The following is a 16,581-nucleotide window of genomic DNA, read 5'->3' as shown; positions in this document are numbered from 1 at the left end:
CAGAGAAAGGCAAATCAAAATGGCAATGAGATACCACCTCACACTCACTAGCATGGCTATAAGGAAAAAAAAAGATAATTATTGGTGAGGACATGAAGAAATCAGAACCCCACATACACTGCTGGTGGTAAATGTAAAATAATAAACCTGCTTTGGGTAACATTCTTAGGAGTTCCTCAAAAAGTTAAACATAAGGTTATCATATGACCCAGAAATTCCACTCTTTAGTAAACATCTGAGAGAACATGTGCCCTCACAAAACACAAAAGCGTAACAACATATGTTCTTACAAAAACCTGTTCACCACTGTTCAGAGTAGCACTGCTGTACTCATTAGATTACAAAAGTGGAAATAATCCAATTGTCCACTGATGAATGAATATACACAATGTGGTATATCCATACAACAGAATATTATCCAGTCATAAAAAGGAATGAAGTTTCTTTTTAGTGATTCATTTTTTTTTTTTTAACTGATTGATTCATGATACAACATGGATGACCTTTGGAAACAAAACTGAAGGAAACCTGATACCAATAGCTACATATTGTATGATTTCATTCGTTAGAAATTTCCAGAAGAGGCAAATCCAGAGAGACAGAAAGCTAGATTAGTGGTTGCCAGGGGCTGGGAAAGAGGTGGAAAGTGTGCCGGCTAAGGGATTTCTTTTGGGGAATGATGAAAATATTAGGTAGTGGTGATAGTTGCAAAACTTCATGAATATACTAAAACCCACTGAATTATACACTTTGAAAGGGTGAATTATATGTTATGTAAACTAGATCTCAAGTTCTAAGATTCCTCGACTTCATTAGGTACTCATCCTGAATCAGTCAGTTCAGTTCAGTTGCTCAGTTGTGTCCAACTCTTTGCGACCCCATGTACCGCAGCACGCCAGGCCTCCCTGTCCATCACCAACTCCCCGAGTTCACCCAAACCCAAGTCCATTGAGTCGGTGATGCCATCCAACCATCTCATCCTCTGTCGTCCCCTTCTCCTCCTGCCCTCAATCTTTCCCAGCATCAGGGTCTTTTCAAATGAGTCAGCTCTCCGCATCAGGTGGCCAAAGTATTGGAGTCTCAGCTTCAACATCAGTCCTTCCAATGAACACCCAGGACTGAGCTCCTTTGAAGGTGAAGTTGCTCAGTCGTGTCTGACTCTTTGCGACCCCATGGACTGTAGCATGCCAGGCTCCTCCATCGATGGGCTTTTCCAGGCAAGAGTACTGGAGTGAGTTGCCATTTCCTTCTCCAGAGGATCTTTCTGACCCAGGGATCGAACCTGGGTCTCCCACATAGGCAGACGCTTTACTGTCTGAGCACATTTAGAGGCACATTTATAAAATCTGTATTATGCATATAAAGTGTAAATAGCCCTTTTTTATTTCTAGTTACATATATGCATATACATATGCAAGTATATAGTAATATAAATGAATAACTTAAATGATTAAGAGTGTCCCAAGTCCCAAGTAAAGCAGTCCCCCAGAATTTAAGGAGGTTCTGGCAGACACCAGGCACCCCCTGTGCATCTTAGACTAATGGGAAGGCCCGGAAGTTCACGTGACTACTATTGACACGTGACCATCTTTCAGTTGGAAGAGCCGCGACGCGTGTGTGACGTCACTTTTGCGCGACCCTTAATTTTGGCTTAGCGTTTCCGGGCTGCCGCTCTGAAGTATGCCTAAAGTAGTGTCTCGGTCCGTCGTCTGCTCTGACACCCGGGACCGGGAGGAATATGACGACGGCGAGAAGCCGCTTCACGTCTACTACTGTTTGTGCGGCCAGATGGTCCTGGTGCTGGGTGAGTGGTCTGTAAGGAGTGCAACTTCGGGTTCTCTAGGGCGGATTTCCCCTGGCTGTGATCTGAGAGCCGCGTCTCTTTGAAGATTTTCCCCTCCGTTAAAATCCTCCGTACCCATCGCCGCCTCACTCCAGGGAGCTTTTCTGTATTGTGCTTCATCTTGTAATTCTGTATGCAGACCGCCTTCAAAAGGAAATTCCTCGTTTAGAAAAAATATACTCCCTGTTCTCCCTCTTTGCCTCTAGAAACTTTGTGACCTTTCTGCCCGGTACAAGGATTTTGTAATAGCTTTTATCAAGTGAAAAGAACCCCTCCCCATTGAGCCTACATTTTCCTCGAGCTATAACCTCATTTCTTTGCTTTTTTTATAGCAAAATTTCTAAAAAGAATTGCGTCTGTGGGCTGCCTCTGCATCCTCATTTCCCATTCCTTCTTGCCCTCACTTTTTCACCTAACCATATAAACGTTATTTGTCAAAGTTACTAACGAACGTGTTACCTGTTTCAATGATCAATTATCAATGCCCATTTAAATCCCCCTCTCAGCATTTTACAGAGATGATCAGTCCGTCTTTCTTGAAACATTTTCATTTGCATCCAAGACTCTGCACTCTACTGATTTTCCTCCTACCTCGATTTTCACACTTCTCAGTGTCTGGCTCCTCTTTCTGTCTCAGACTTTCAGGCATTGCACGGCCCTGTGGCTCAGTCCTCTTACCTGTTCTCAATCTGTACTCACTCCTTAGGCGATCTCAACCATTTCCCAGCTTTAAATACTATCTGTATGCTGATGACTCTCACATGTTCCTCTTTAACCTGCACCTTTTCTCAAACTTCAGCCTATTCAGCATCTCCACTTGGATGTTTAATAGGCCTCTCAAAAGAGACCATGTTCTCACAACACTGTAAATCAACTATACTTAAATAAAATTTTTAAAAAGAGACCGTTTTCAAAAATAACTTCCTGATCCCCTACTTCCTGCTCTCCACTGTTCCTCTCAGACTTCCCTATTGCATCAGTGATACCGCTATTCACCCAGTATCTCAGAATCTTTCTTGACTTCTGCATTCAGCCCATCAATACATTCTTCAGGTGCTTCCTTGAAAAGCTATCCAGAATCTGACTGCTACTTACCACCTCCATTTCTACCACTCTAGTCCAGGCCCCTCCTTTCCTAAGCATATGTACCAGGAACAGAAAGACTCATAGAAAACTTGAAAGGCAGTGCTGGGAAGGACTTTTGAGGTAATATAATCAGATAAGGGGAAAGACCCCCAAAGAGGAAGTGGTTTGCTGAAGATCACCAGTAGCACAGCTGGAGGTAAAATCCAGATCTCCTGACACCAAGTCATTTTTTGTTGGAAAATTCAATAATAGCCTTCAATAAATGTGATAATTGTAGTAAAAATTACAGTGCAAAGGGCCCCCCTGAAAAGTTCTGATTGCCTCAGGGTATTTTTCAGTGACTCTTGTGACCAAATCTTTCTTCATTCCTTTAGACTGTCAGTTAGAGAAGTTGCCCATGAGGCCCCGGGACCGGTCCCGTGTGATTGATGGTGCCAAACACGCCCACAAGTTTTGTAACACCGAAGATGAGGAGACTATATATCTTCGGAGGTAAGACGTTGATGTTCTCTGTCTAGGATTTTCTGCTTGTGTTGGGGTCTAGTTCTGAGAAGTATAAATACCCCATCTAGTATCGAACAGGTCATGTATTTGGGGCCCAACACTCTGACATTTGTGGTGGTTCTCAACTTCTGTTAATACAGCCATGTTTTTATTGTGCTTTGCTGAAATGGTGAGATGTGATTCTATTGCCATTTGATAGCTGTAATTTGGGGCTTTTGCAAGTAAAATAAGTTTATTCAACTTGTAATCTCTTGGAGCACACCAGGGCACACTGTACTAAGGACTGGATCTGCAAAGATGAGTAAGGCACCGTCCTTTCCATTAAAGAGTTCATGGCTCAACAAGGGAATGTGATATGATATGATATCACATTCACTATTGTGATATGATAAAATACTCGTGTGAACAGAAGGCTCTGGGAAAACAGGAGCAGGTCATCTTGCCTGACTGGTGGTCAGGAAAGACACCAAAAGGTGGTGGCATTTGTGTTTGGCCTTGAACTAGGATTTCACCAAGTAGGTGAGGAACATTCCAGGTGGAAGGACTATGGAAGCATTAAAAGCATCGAATACGGTGTGCTTGGGAAATTTAAGTAGTCCCTTGTGGCTGGAGCCCAGGTTACTTTACCAGAAGGGGTTCATGGAGCCTGGAGTAGGGACAGAATAAAATGCTAAAGTAGACAAGTTTGGATTTTATGTATAGGCCATACACTACATCCAGTAAACAAGCAAAGAACCCTGCCCTTACAGAGCTTATATTCTAGTGTTGAACCAGAAAAAACTACCAGCTGACATCTAGCTATGTGTATTTAAGAAACCAAACTGTTATCAGCCCACACTGATGAAAAGAGTTAGAAACTATTGCTAGGCAACATTCAGTGCCAAATCAGGCTAGAATTATGCAGTTGAAGAGAAAACTGGTTATATACAAAATACAAATGGAGGGTGCAGAATATAAAACATATGAAATTCACAAAAGAAGGCCCCCCAGGTAACATTGGGGAAGATGTATAAATAACATGCTCTATCTAAAGCAAATTCATTCTCTTGTGCTTTTTCTCTCTCTGGTAACCTTTATTCAGGTTTCTGATTTTGAAAATTATTAACTGATTGTCTTTAGGATTACCAGAATATTTATTACATGTATTATATTAGTTAATACAGACAGTAATCTAACAACAAAACTAGGCCACAGGCTCCTGTGGCACTATAAGGCAGATGCCCTCACCTCCAGGCCAGAAAACTGGGTGGCCCCAGACTGCAGTGGCAACCCTGGAATCCAGTCAGCCTGATCCTGGGAGTGAGCCAGCTTTGGGTCCAGCCTTAGTGCCTGGTATTGCGCAGGCCAGTGGTCTCTGGCCAGGTGCTTCTGTTGGGCCACAGTTCTCAGAGTTTACCAACAAGGCATGGAAGACTTCCTCCTTGGTTGATGTAGTTCTTGCTCTGATCATAAACAGTCTTTCCAAGGGCCCACTTGAGCATGCTCCCTTCCTAGCCAGGGCGAAATTTCAGTCTGATCATACCCTTCCTCTTTAGCCAGCTGAATGTGGGAGCCCTGGTTACCGAAAATATGGCAGTCTGCCTAATCACGTGCCCTGCAACCTGTCACTTTCCACATCCATTACCACCCTGTGTTGATTACAGTGGTTTTGTATTAAGTTTTGAAATTAAGTGTGAGTCTACCAACTTGGTTCTTCTTCAAGACTGTTTTTTGGCTATTCTGGATGCTTTACAATTCCATGTGAATTTTAGGATCAGCTTGTCAATTTCTGCCAAAAAAAAAAAAGCCAACTGGGATTCTGCTAGGGATTATGTTGAAGTTGTAGATTCATTGGAAAGTGTTGCCATTTTAACAACATTAAGTGTTCAGGTCATGAACATGGAACGTCATTCCATTTACTTAGGTCTTTAATTTCTTTCAGTGATGTTTTGTAGTTTTCAGTGCACAGGTTTTGCACTTCTTTTGTTCAGTTTACTCCTAAGTATTGTATTCTTTTTGATGCTATTGTAACTGGAATTGTCAACTGATTTTAGAGGAAAGGTTTGTCGTTTACCAGTGAGTATGATGTTCATTTATGTGGCTTAGTAGATGTGAATTTTTCATAGATGCCTTTTATAAGGTAGAGGAGGTTGCCTTCTATTTCTAACATATTGAAGGGGCTTTGAATTTTGTCAAATGCTTTTTTTGAATCTAAGATGATCATGTGTTTTTTCTTTTTTATTCTGTTATTATAGTGTATCACATTGATTGATTTTTTTGTATGTTGTACCAATCTTGCATTCCTGGGGTAAATTCTGCTTGGCCATGTGGTATATATAATCCTTTATATGCTGCTTGATTTGGTTTTTGCTTTTTTTTTTTTTTGAGGATTTTTGTCTGTATAATTTTAAGCAATGTTGATCTCTAATTTGTTGTTTTTGTTGTTCTTGTGATAGTTTTGCCTGATGTTCAGGTAATGTTACTGACCTCACGGGATGAATTGGGAAGTGTTTCTTCCTCTTTTGAAATGTTTGTGAAGCATTGGTATTAATTCTTCTTTGAACTTTTGGAGGAATTCCCCAGTGAAGCCACTGGTCCTGGCCTTTTCTTTGCACAAAGTTTTTTGATCACTAAATCAATTTCCTTATACTTATAGTCTAGTCAGATTTTCTTTTCCCAGTGAGTTTTGGTAGTTTGTATCATTCTATCATTCCTGGAATTTGTTCTTTTCATCTAGATTATCTGGTTTGTTGGTGTATAGTTATTCATAGTATAATCTTAAAATCTTTTTTTTTATGTCTTATCAGATCCGTAGTACTCCCTTGATCTTTTTAGGTCCCAAGAACATTAGACTATTTGTAATTCTCTGAATATGCTCTGCTGTTTGGCCTTTTGCACAGAGTTGCCCCTCTGCTTGAAATCCCATTTTTCTATCAGGACTGTTGACATCACCTCACGAAGCCTTCCATAACTGCCTCAGACAGATTTGGTGCTGCCATCTCTGTGTTCCTGTCACCCCGTTCACTTTCCTCCATCTAAGAACTTACCTCTGTGGTTATAATTTTCCTCGCTAAACTTAAATTCTTTTAAGAATTCATTTAGTCAGTATTTATTGCAGTACTGTGCTCAGCTCTAGGAATAGAGTGTGAGCCAGACAGGCGTGGTCTCTGCTGATCTCTGATCTCATGGTCCTTACAGTCTAGTGGGATGACAAAAAAAATAAAGTAATTATGATTATGGAAAGTCATACAAATAAAACAAAGGGCTCATCCAGAATCACATGAGAACCTCTTCAAAAAGGTGTTCAGGGCAGGCTGTTATAACTAGGTGATATTTGAACTGACACCAAAAAAGATGAGACTGCAACAGGTGAGAAGTGCATTCCAGGCAGAGAGAAGAGTGTGTGTGAAAGATCAGAGATGGGAAAGCACTTATTTGTTCCAAGAACAGAGGAAGGCTGGTGTGGAGAGGTCACAGTGAGCGGGAAGGAAGGTAGGAGATGAGGCCGGACCAGATTCTCTGCCCAGCCAGTGCCTAGAAGGCCATGGTGAGGAGTTTGTGTTCTATTCCAGCTGTCCTGGGAAGCCACTCTTGCCTCTTTGGAGAATGATTGAGAGTGAGATAGTAATGAAAGCAGGTTCTAGAATAAGTGCTCAGAATTTTTATTTTAGGTATGAACTTAGAGTGGAGAAGTCCTAACTAAGTATCATATACACGACTGATTTGATCACATAAAAATCTAAAATTTCCACATGGGGGAAAAAGTCAAAGACAAATGTCTAGCTGGAGAAGAAATATTTGCAGGAACCCTTAACATTTGCACATTTCCTTAATATAAAATAAAGAGATGGACTTCCCTGGTGGTCCAGTGGTTAAGACTCCACGATTCCACTGTAGGGGGGCGCGGGTTCGATCCCTGGTGGGGAAATAAAATCCCATGTGCTGCACAGCTTAGTCAAAACACAACACAAAACAATAAGAATAAATAGAATAAAATAAAATGACAACTCAGTAGGCCAAAAATAGACTGACTGTTTATCAAAAAAAAAAGAAAATACAAATGTCTATTAAATATATGAAAAGATGCCTAACTTCACTCTTTAAAAAAAAAGAAATGCAGATTTTGAGATCTCATTTTTCACATGCCAGATTGGCTGTCATACATTTTAATAACATACTGTGTTGGTAAGACTGTAGGGAAACAGGAAGTCTCACATTGGTGGTGGGGTATACAGTGGTTCAACTTCTGTGCAGAGTAATTTGGCTGTTATCTGTCAGAATCTGAAGTGGATACACTTGGAGAATTTGCCCAGCAGGTAAGACATTTTGGTTCATCCATACAAATAGATAGAATGGAGCCCTGATAAACAATGAGGCAAGTCTTTATCAACTGATTGGGAAGGATCACATATTTTTTTAACCAAGATATAAATTTAAGTGAACAGAGAGGCTGTTTCACTTTAAGTGAACAGGTGGGCTACATTTGTCTAAAAAGGAAGAGAAAACTTTGCTGTGTCATCAACTCTGGGAGGAACGGAGGAAACCAGTAACAGTATTTGCCTCTGGGGCTGGGGGAGGGAACCAGGCGTGTGGAAGATGAGTGGAGAGGATATTTACCTTTCACTTTATACTCTTTTCTATACCATGTGCGCATACTGCTTATTTAAAAAGTTGAAACAGGGAGGGAAGTGAGGAGACTGGGGGGGTAGCTGGGACAATAATCTGGAGAAGAGATACTAGTGGACTGGGCTGAGACGGTGGCAGGAGGGTGGAGAAAAGTAGGTTCAAGACCTTTTTTGTAGCTAAAATCCACAGGATTTGTGGATGAAGTAGATTGTGGGAGATGAGGGAGAGAGAAGACAAAGGTGAGTTCCAGGTTTCTATGAAACAACTGGATGGGTGGAAGAGTCTTTACCTCCCAGTTATCTATCTAAGGCAATGTTGTGTGGGCTGTTGAGCTTGACCACCTTAGTTCAACCTAGGGCTTGAGTTCAACCTATTCTACTTCCTAGCTCTGTGACCTTGAGCAAACTGTGTAACTGCTTTGTGCTTCTTCACCCTCATCTGTAGAATGGGAATGATAGCGTGACCTACCTCATAGGGTGGTTGTAAGGATTAAATGAGTGAATACACGTACACTTTAGAACAGCTCCTGGTACATAATAAAAGCTATGCAAGTGATTATCACTATTGTTGTTGTTGGTGTTATTGTTACTGTGAACCCGGCTGCTTCTGTGACTGTAACTACTACCACACCGCCGCCTCTGTCAGGAGGGTGCCTGTGGATGGAAGAAGTGCTTTAAAATGAATACATGTGTAAACCAACAGCTGATCTAGGAAAGGAAAGCTTTTGAAAAGCCATTTTAACATTTGAGGAAATGAGCAAGTGAGGTTGGTAGGTTATGAGATTTGTTCGGATCTTTTTTAATTTCCATTTTCTGTGCAGACCTGAAGGCATTGAACGACAGTACAGGAAGAAATGTGCAAAGTAAGTATTAACAGTGTGGGTTTCCCTGAACATAAGAAAGTTGAGGTAGTGATGTGTTAGGAAAAGCATCATTTGGAGACAGTTCTCTGTTATATCTTTATCCTTATAATCTTTTTTTTTATCCTTATAATCTTAACCTGCCTTCAGACTTCAGTTATGCAAGTAGGCTTCTTGAAGAGCTGCAGTTGGCCAAATTACACCTCTGACCAACTGTCCACAAAAAATGGGTTTTGAAACATATTATTTTTTAATTGAGGTGTAACTTATATATAATAAAATTTGCTTTCTTAAGTGGACAGTTTGATGAGTATTGACAAAAGCATACAGCCACGTAACATCACCCCTCCTGTGACATAGTACATTTTCAGGGCTCCTTTGCAGTCAGTCCCCCTTCCCCTGGCCAGCACTGGCCTACCTTCTGCAGCTGTAGTTTTACCTATTCTAAAATATGACATAAACTCTGCAGTGTGTGTTCTACTGCATACAATGTGTATCTCCTTCATATGGTTTCTTTCACGTAGCATGATGCTTTGGGGGTTCATCCAAGTTATGTGTAATGGTAGTTTGTTCCTTTTTATCACTGAGTAGTATTCCATCGCACCACAGTTCATTTAACCATTGACCCATTGAAGGTCATTTGAGTTGTTAATGACTTTGGCTATTACAAAGAAAGCTGCTATGAACATTCCAGTGTAAATCTTGTGGGAACATGTATTTTCTCCTGGAGTGGAGTTGCTCAGTCTTGTGGTAAACATAACATAGTGTAATTTAATCCAAACCTATTTATAAAGTCTATTACAGGACCACAGACCCAAGAACTTTAGAGAGTATTATTTAAAGATATATATGATATCCAGCTTTAGATTGTTAGCAGTGAGAACATTAAACTTCAACAAGTTTAATCTTGTTGATGTAATTACAGTTCACTCTTGGATCACCGACTCAATGGACATGGGTTTGGGTGGACTCCGGGAGTTGGTGATGGACAGGGAGGCCTGGCGTGCTGTGGTTCATGGGTTGCAAAGAGTCGGACATGACTGAGTGACTGAACTGAACTTGGCTCTCAGAAGACTTAGACTAGGAGAATTAAAGCAGGGAACTGGCTAAGAGGACGTTTTAGTTTACAGCAACATTAGATTTGTTAGATGAGTTTAATCATATCTTATGGGTGTGGGTCTACTTCATTTAGCTGAAAAAGTAGAATAGAAATGACCAACCACAGAAAATATGCTGTGAACTTAGTTCTGATTGCTCAAAACTTAGTTGGCAGACCAGCCACAGTGGAGCCTTTCTGCTGCTTCTTGACCCTGATAAAACAGAACAAGACAGAACCCCACACTAGTTCCCCAGACTTCTGGCAAGAATGGCAGCAGTTTTGACTGGAAAGCAATCAGCAGCAGGAGCCAGCGTTTGCCATGCTTGTCTAATGATCAGAACTGCATGGGATGCTAAGAGAGATTTGCAGGCCTCAGCCCCCAGAGTAACTCAATCAGGATCCCCTGAGGGGTGGGGCCTCGGAATCTGATCGGCAGTTGTAACAAGCGCCCTCAGTGATTCTTATCAAGTAGTTTTGAGAAACATCAGGAAGAGCTGATCATTAGTTGATGCCACAACACACATATTTGCAGAGTCTGATCCCACTTTGTGAAGCAGTGTTTGGGGGGTTTGGATCCTGAGGCCTGCCTGAGATTCACTCTGCTATTTGCAGGTGTGGGCTGCCGCTCTTCTACCAGTCCCAGCCCAAGAATGCTCCTGTGACCTTCATTGTGGATGGAGCAGTGGTCAAGTTTGGCCAGGGTTTTGGGAAAACGAACATATACACTCAGAAACAAGAGCCTCCTAAGAAGGTAATTATCACTGAAGGAGACAGATGGGTTAATGGAGCTACAGATATAGTCCTAAAACTTGGGTTATGGTGCATGAGAGCATGCCCCTTGTGTATGCTCTCTTTATTAAGAGGATGCCATTTTTGTGTATAAGCAGATGTTACAAAATTTTAACACCTATCGTGTGTTCTTTTTTCTTTCCTACAGTCTGCTTTATGAATAAAGTTGGAAATTGTATGGCTTTTATTCACATGTACTTCCTTTGAAATTAATTCTTTTTCCAGTGTGAGCAATTAGAGATGGAATGCAGAAAGTTAATCTTTAAATATATTTTGAAAACCCTTGATGTCAAATGTTAGAAAATGATAGTGCAGATTAAAAGATGGGCACTTTTAGATAGGCCGGCCTGTGCCAAAGAGGCGGATGTTCCCCCAACAATCCCTCTCCTGCCCCCAACACCCAGGCTTGGGCACTTGCACACTCACACTCATACACACTCACGCACACACGGCTCAGAGAGGTGAACTAAGACTGGTTCCTCTTCCTGCATCTCCAGGTGATGATGACCAAGCGGACTAAAGACATGGGCAAGTTCAGCTCTGTGACTGTGTCTACTATTGATGAAGAAGAAGAAGAGATTGAGGCTGTAAGTGCTTTTGCCCTCAGGGGAGTTGGATGGGAGGGGACGAAGGGGGACTCTCAAACTAGACCATTGAATAGCAGAAAAGCTAGAAACTTCCCTCTTAGACTTCGCTCTAGCTACTAAGGAACACTGTGACAGTGGGCTAGTTCCTGTTTCCCTGGATTTCAGGGAAATGTGTTTCAGGGACATCTGTAGGATGAGGCACAGGGAGTTGGACTAAATCAGTCATTTTTTACATACTGTTTTTTGAGAGGCCTTAGGGAGCGCATCCCTCTTCAGTTGAAAAATTACCAGACTCAAGGATTTCTGGTCCCTTTCAGTCCAGCTTTGACAGTGTGGGCATCTGTCCTTAGCAGGAGAAGCAATTCCCTTTATGGTACTTAAGTATAATGATGTTTACACAGAGATGTTCTCTGTTATTTAAACATGGTTTCAGTTGAAACCTGACTCCCTCAGATTACTGAAAAGCTGGAGTGGAAAGGGAGCCGAATTCGGCCACTTCAGTAGTGATTTTATAACCTGAGGAGTATAAACTTCTCCTGAGGTCTCTGTTACTCCTCTTGGGTGAGACTGCTGGCCTGAGGATGCTTCATTCTTCCCTCAGAGAGAAGTTGCTGACTCGTATGCGCAGAATGCCAAGGTGATTGAAAAGCAGCTGGAGCGCAAAGGCATGAGTAAAAGGCGCCTGCAGGAGCTGGTGAGTGGTGTGGGGTAGGGGGGCAGGCACTGAACTGTTCCAGTTCCTCCATCTGAAAGACCCTCAGGTGGGCGGGGGAACCCTTTAGGAAGTCTTTCGGGGATATGGTGTAGCTGGCTGCCGGGTGTCTAACCCTGGGCTGTGGCTATCCGTACATAACCTACTCTGTGATAGTGAGCAGGGTCCCAGCCCCCAATAATAGTTCTGGTTAGGCAGCCCCAACCAGAATGATCATTTAATCTGCTACTTGTGGTCCAAGGTCAGGAGTCCAAGATCAGGGTGCATGGGCACTCCCGCAGGATGGGAGGTGTACAGTCGGGCTACACTGGGGGGCCAGGATTGGGACTTTTCACTGCTGCTTAAAGCACTGCTCCCACCACCACTGTCTGGGCTCTTTGTTGAGCACGACCGTCCTTGTGTGATGGAGCCTACATTTCTGTTTTCCTGATAGTAATTTACTTATGATGTTTCTTTAAAATAAGACATCCTGACATTGATGTCTCTGTAGAGGATATTTTTGGTGACACAGGTAGTGGGTCTTGAGAGCCACTTGACCTTGCCATAGTGATCTAGAGAGAGCCATGCTTATCAGACTTTCTGAAGTGAAGGGCCAGTGCATCTTCTTTATAAAAAATTTGTCAAGAGCAGGTTTGTAATTTATAAAATGTCATAAAGGAATTTGCCTTAGTTCTTTTTATGAAATTATTTTATTACTCTGTCAAATTGCTATGTGGATATACATGCTAAGTCGCTTCAGTCATGTCTGACTCTTTGCAACCCCATGGACTGTAGCCTGCCAGGCTCCTCTGTCCATGGGATTCCCCAGGCAAGAATACTGGAGTGGGTTGCCATGCCATGCCATGGGGATCTTTGTGACCCAGAGATCAAACCCGTGTCTCCTGCATTGGCAGGCAGATTCTTTACCGCTAGCGCCACTTGGGAAGTCAAATTAGAAGCTATAAAAGCTTCTAAATGCTTACTGTCAATTTTTGTTTGTATCTTTGTGGACTGATAACAAACAGTTCATGGACTGCGTAACTTTTAAGTAGCACTGTTCTAGAACAGGGTTATTCCTCCTGTTCTGCTAAGAACAGGATACTGGTATGTCATAATATTGATTCCCCCCGCTCTTCAGGGATCCTGGAGTTGTGGAATCCTTATACTGATTGCCTTTGACCGCAGCCCTGTGTGTTTACCCCATTTTACCATACAGATGTTATCATCTTCTATGTGTATCATAACATCAGAAAGGTTGGAAAGCAGTTGCTATTCATCACAATTTTTTTTATTTAAAAAAATACTTATTTATTTGGCTGCACTGGGTCTTAGTTGTGGTATGTGGGATCTAGTTTTTTCCCCGATCAGGGATCGAACCCAGGCCCTCTGCATTGGGAGTGTGGAGTTTTAGCCACTGGACCTCCAGAGAAGTCCATCATGATTTTGTTTTGTTTTGTTTTATTATTAGCAACTTCTGCTTAATTTAGATATTAACTTTTATCATAGGCATCATATACAGGAAAAAACTTAGTGTGTATAGGGTTTGGTGCCATTCATGGTTTCAGGCAACCACTGATGGTCTTAGCATGTATCCCCTGTGTTTTTTTTTTAATATGGAACGCTTCACAAATTTGTGTGTCATCCTTGCACAGGGGCCATGCTAATCTTCTCTGTATCGTTCCAATTTTAGTATATGTGCTGCCAAAGCGAGCACCCATCATGATTTTAGATACACGGTTCTAGTTTGTATACTAAATGAGCATGAGCGGATAGTATTGGGGAAGTTAGAATAAGGCAGGAAAATCAGAGTTTCATGTCATGTATCCGGACATAAACTTTTCTTTCTTTCCAGGCTGAACTGGAAGCCAAGAAAGCAAAAATGAAGGGAACCTTGATTGACAACCAGTTCAAGTGATCAGGACCTTTCTGTGGACCCAGGCTGGAGGCAAGCATTTAATATCAGGATGAAAAAGAGTGTTTTCTTGACTACATGGACTTATTCTACCTTTATACTCCAGCAGAAAGCTTTACGTGGCTTCCCAGTGATTATCCTACTTTGAGTCCATCTGACCTGATTTCTAGAGACAGATTTTTCTCAGTCTTTCTGTATTTATGTCTTCTGTACTATTTTTTGTTCATTTGATGTAAACTTCTTCATCTGTGTAGAAGCAGGTCTATGAATAGATCAATGCTTGTGTGTCTCTAGTTTCTGAAGGAACTGTTCTTATTCTTTCTTCAAAGTTAATGAAATGTTTAAAGATTTTTGAAAAAAAAAATATTGTGATGTGTCATAGAAAAAAGCGGCATGAGTTATCTTTGAAGTTACAGCAGGCCAGATCCTTTTACATGGCTCTGTCTCTGTTCTTAGACTGGCAGGTATTGGCTAGGGTTTGAATCTCTCCACTGTCTGAGAAAATCCATAACGAGCCAGAATCTGCATAAAGTTCCCTTTACCTCAAATATTAAAACTGCAGGCAAACCAACCCTCATCAGACATTGTACTAACAGAGGGAAAAGTCAGATTCCAGTGATGGGGCAAGATAGCTCAGATTTGAATGAAAATGGGATCTGGGTATGCAACCCAAGGGAGCTACCATCCTGTCAAGTAGCTGAGAATGTTGCTCCCTTGTGTGGGCATGTGGGAGGGAGACGTGATAGAGTAAGAAATGATAACTGAGATAAATAAAAGTTATCTGTTGACTCTTTTATTTCACATTTGCTGTTTGTGAAGGAGTGTTGTATACATAAATATTTAATGTCACGCTGCTTCAGTGACACCATTATGTAGTGTTTGCGTCATGTTTTTATCTGTTCGTCTGTATTGCAAGGTGTTGGGGCAAGAAGAGTACTTTAACCTCCTTATATTACTTACATGGCTTGTACTTAGCATAAGGCATGTAGTGAGAGGCCGATGGGAAATAGGGCATTTTTCTTTGCTATTTCCCTCCTGATTTCTGAATTTAGAAGGAGAAGTAGTTTGGAGTGAGAGTAGATGTGAGCTAGCAAGAACTGGGAAAAAAGAAGGGTGGGAGTCCTGGGAAAGTCCAGTATGGGGCTGTGTGACCAGGATCTCACACTGCATTTAGCTTTCATGTCTCTTCAGTCTCCTCTGATCTATGACAGTTTTTCAGTGGTATCTCCTACTTTTAATTTGCATTTCCTTAATGACAGATGATGTTGAACATATTTTTCCTTTTTTTATTGTGGTAAAAAACATGTAACATAAAATTTACTGTCTTAACCATTTTGAAATGCACAGTGTTGTGCAACAGATCTCTGGAACTTTTTCATCTTATAAATCTGCAAGTGTATACCTGTTAAACAATAACTCTCCCTTTCCCCTCTCCCTAGTTCCTTGAACCTCCATTCTACTTTCTGTCTCTATGGATTTTACTACTTTAGAAACCTCATATGAGTGGAATCATCCAAGTAGTTGTCTTTTTGTGACTGGCTTATATTTTGCATTGAATAATGTCCTCAAGTTTCATCCATGTTGTACCATATGATAGAATTATGCATAGACCACATTTTGTTTACACATTCATTCATCAATGGACATTCACATTGCTTCCTCCTCTTGGCTGTTGTGAATAGTGCTGCTGTAAAAACACTGGGTACAAATATCTCTTCAAGACCCTGCTTTCAATTCGTTTGATTATATATCCAGAAGTGGGATTGCTGGAACATGTGGTTGTTGTTATTCAGTTGCTCAGTCATGTCCAACTCTTTGTGACCCTGTGGACTGCAGCATGCCAGGCTTCCCTGTCCTTCACCATCTCCCGGAGCTTGATCAAACTCATGTCCATTGTGTTGGTGATGCCATCCAACCATCTCGTCCTCTGTTGTCCCTTTCTCCTGCCTTCAATCTTTCCCAGTATCAGGGTCTTTTCTAATGAGTCGGCTCTTCACATCAGGTGGCCAAAGTATTGGAGCTTCAGCTTCAGCATCAGTCCTTCCAATGAATATTCAGGGTTGATTTCCTTTAGGATGGACTGGTTTGATCTCCTTGCAATCCAAGGGACTCTCAAGAGTCTTCTCTAATACCGCAGTTTGAAAGCATCAGTTTTTTGGCACTCGGCCTTCTTTATGGTCCAACTCTCACATCTGTACATGACTATTGGAAAAACCATAGCTTTGACTGTATAGACCTTTGTCAGCAAAATAATGTCTCTGCTTTTTAATATACTGTCTATGTTGGTCATAGCTTTTCTTCCAAGGAATAAGAGTCTTTTAATTTCATGACTGTAATCACAATGGAAACAGTGACAGACTTTATTTTCTTGTGCTCCAAAATCACCATGGACGGTGACTGCAGCCATGAAATTAAAAGACACTTGCTCCTTGGATCATATGCTAATCCTGTTTAATTTTTTGAGAACCCTCCATACTGTTTTCCACAGTGACTGTACCATTTTTACTCCCATCAGTAATATACAGGGCTCCAACTTCTCCACATCCTCACCAACACTTATTTTCTGTTTTTTTTTTAAATTATTTATTTTTTTCTGTTTCTCCCAG

General features: G+C 41.4%; 1 protein-coding gene and 1 non-coding gene across 2 annotated transcripts; one reads left to right on the top strand and one right to left on the bottom strand.

The window, feature by feature from the left end:
* The first annotated feature begins 1,624 nt into the window (after positions 1-1,624).
* STEEP1 (STING1 ER exit protein 1) lies at positions 1,625-14,846 on the top strand. The gene is made up of 7 exons (XM_043896461.1): positions 1,625-1,804; positions 3,304-3,421; positions 8,859-8,900; positions 10,609-10,747; positions 11,283-11,372; positions 11,974-12,066; positions 13,916-14,846. Exons 1-7 carry the CDS (start codon positions 1,681-1,683, stop codon positions 13,976-13,978), a joined length of 669 nt encoding a protein of 222 aa, XP_043752396.1. The 5' UTR covers positions 1,625-1,680; the 3' UTR covers positions 13,979-14,846.
* Positions 13,671-13,777, bottom strand: LOC122690995. The gene has a single exon (XR_006340245.1). It is a non-coding gene; the product is annotated as a U6 spliceosomal RNA (small nuclear RNA).
* Positions 14,847-16,581: the final 1,735 nt, after the last annotated feature.

This window comes from Cervus elaphus, chromosome X (genome assembly GCF_910594005.1).
Source record: "Cervus elaphus chromosome X, mCerEla1.1, whole genome shotgun sequence".
Classification (NCBI taxonomy): Eukaryota; Metazoa; Chordata; class Mammalia; order Artiodactyla; family Cervidae; genus Cervus; species Cervus elaphus.
Note: the sequence above shows the minus strand (reverse complement) of the source record. Positions and strands in the feature narration are given on the sequence as shown.

Bases quoted from the DNA above. Each gene is read 5' to 3' on its own strand.
- STEEP1 (XM_043896461.1), top strand. From the start codon at position 1,681: ATGCCTAAAGTAGTGTCTCGGTCCGTCGTCTGCTCTGACACCCGGGAC. The intron at 1,805-3,303 runs GTGAGTGGTCTG...TCATTCCTTTAG, and splicing joins CCAGATGGTCCTGGTGCTGG to ACTGTCAGTTAGAGAAGTTG. The intron at 3,422-8,858 runs GTAAGACGTTGA...TTTTCTGTGCAG, and splicing joins GAGACTATATATCTTCGGAG to ACCTGAAGGCATTGAACGAC.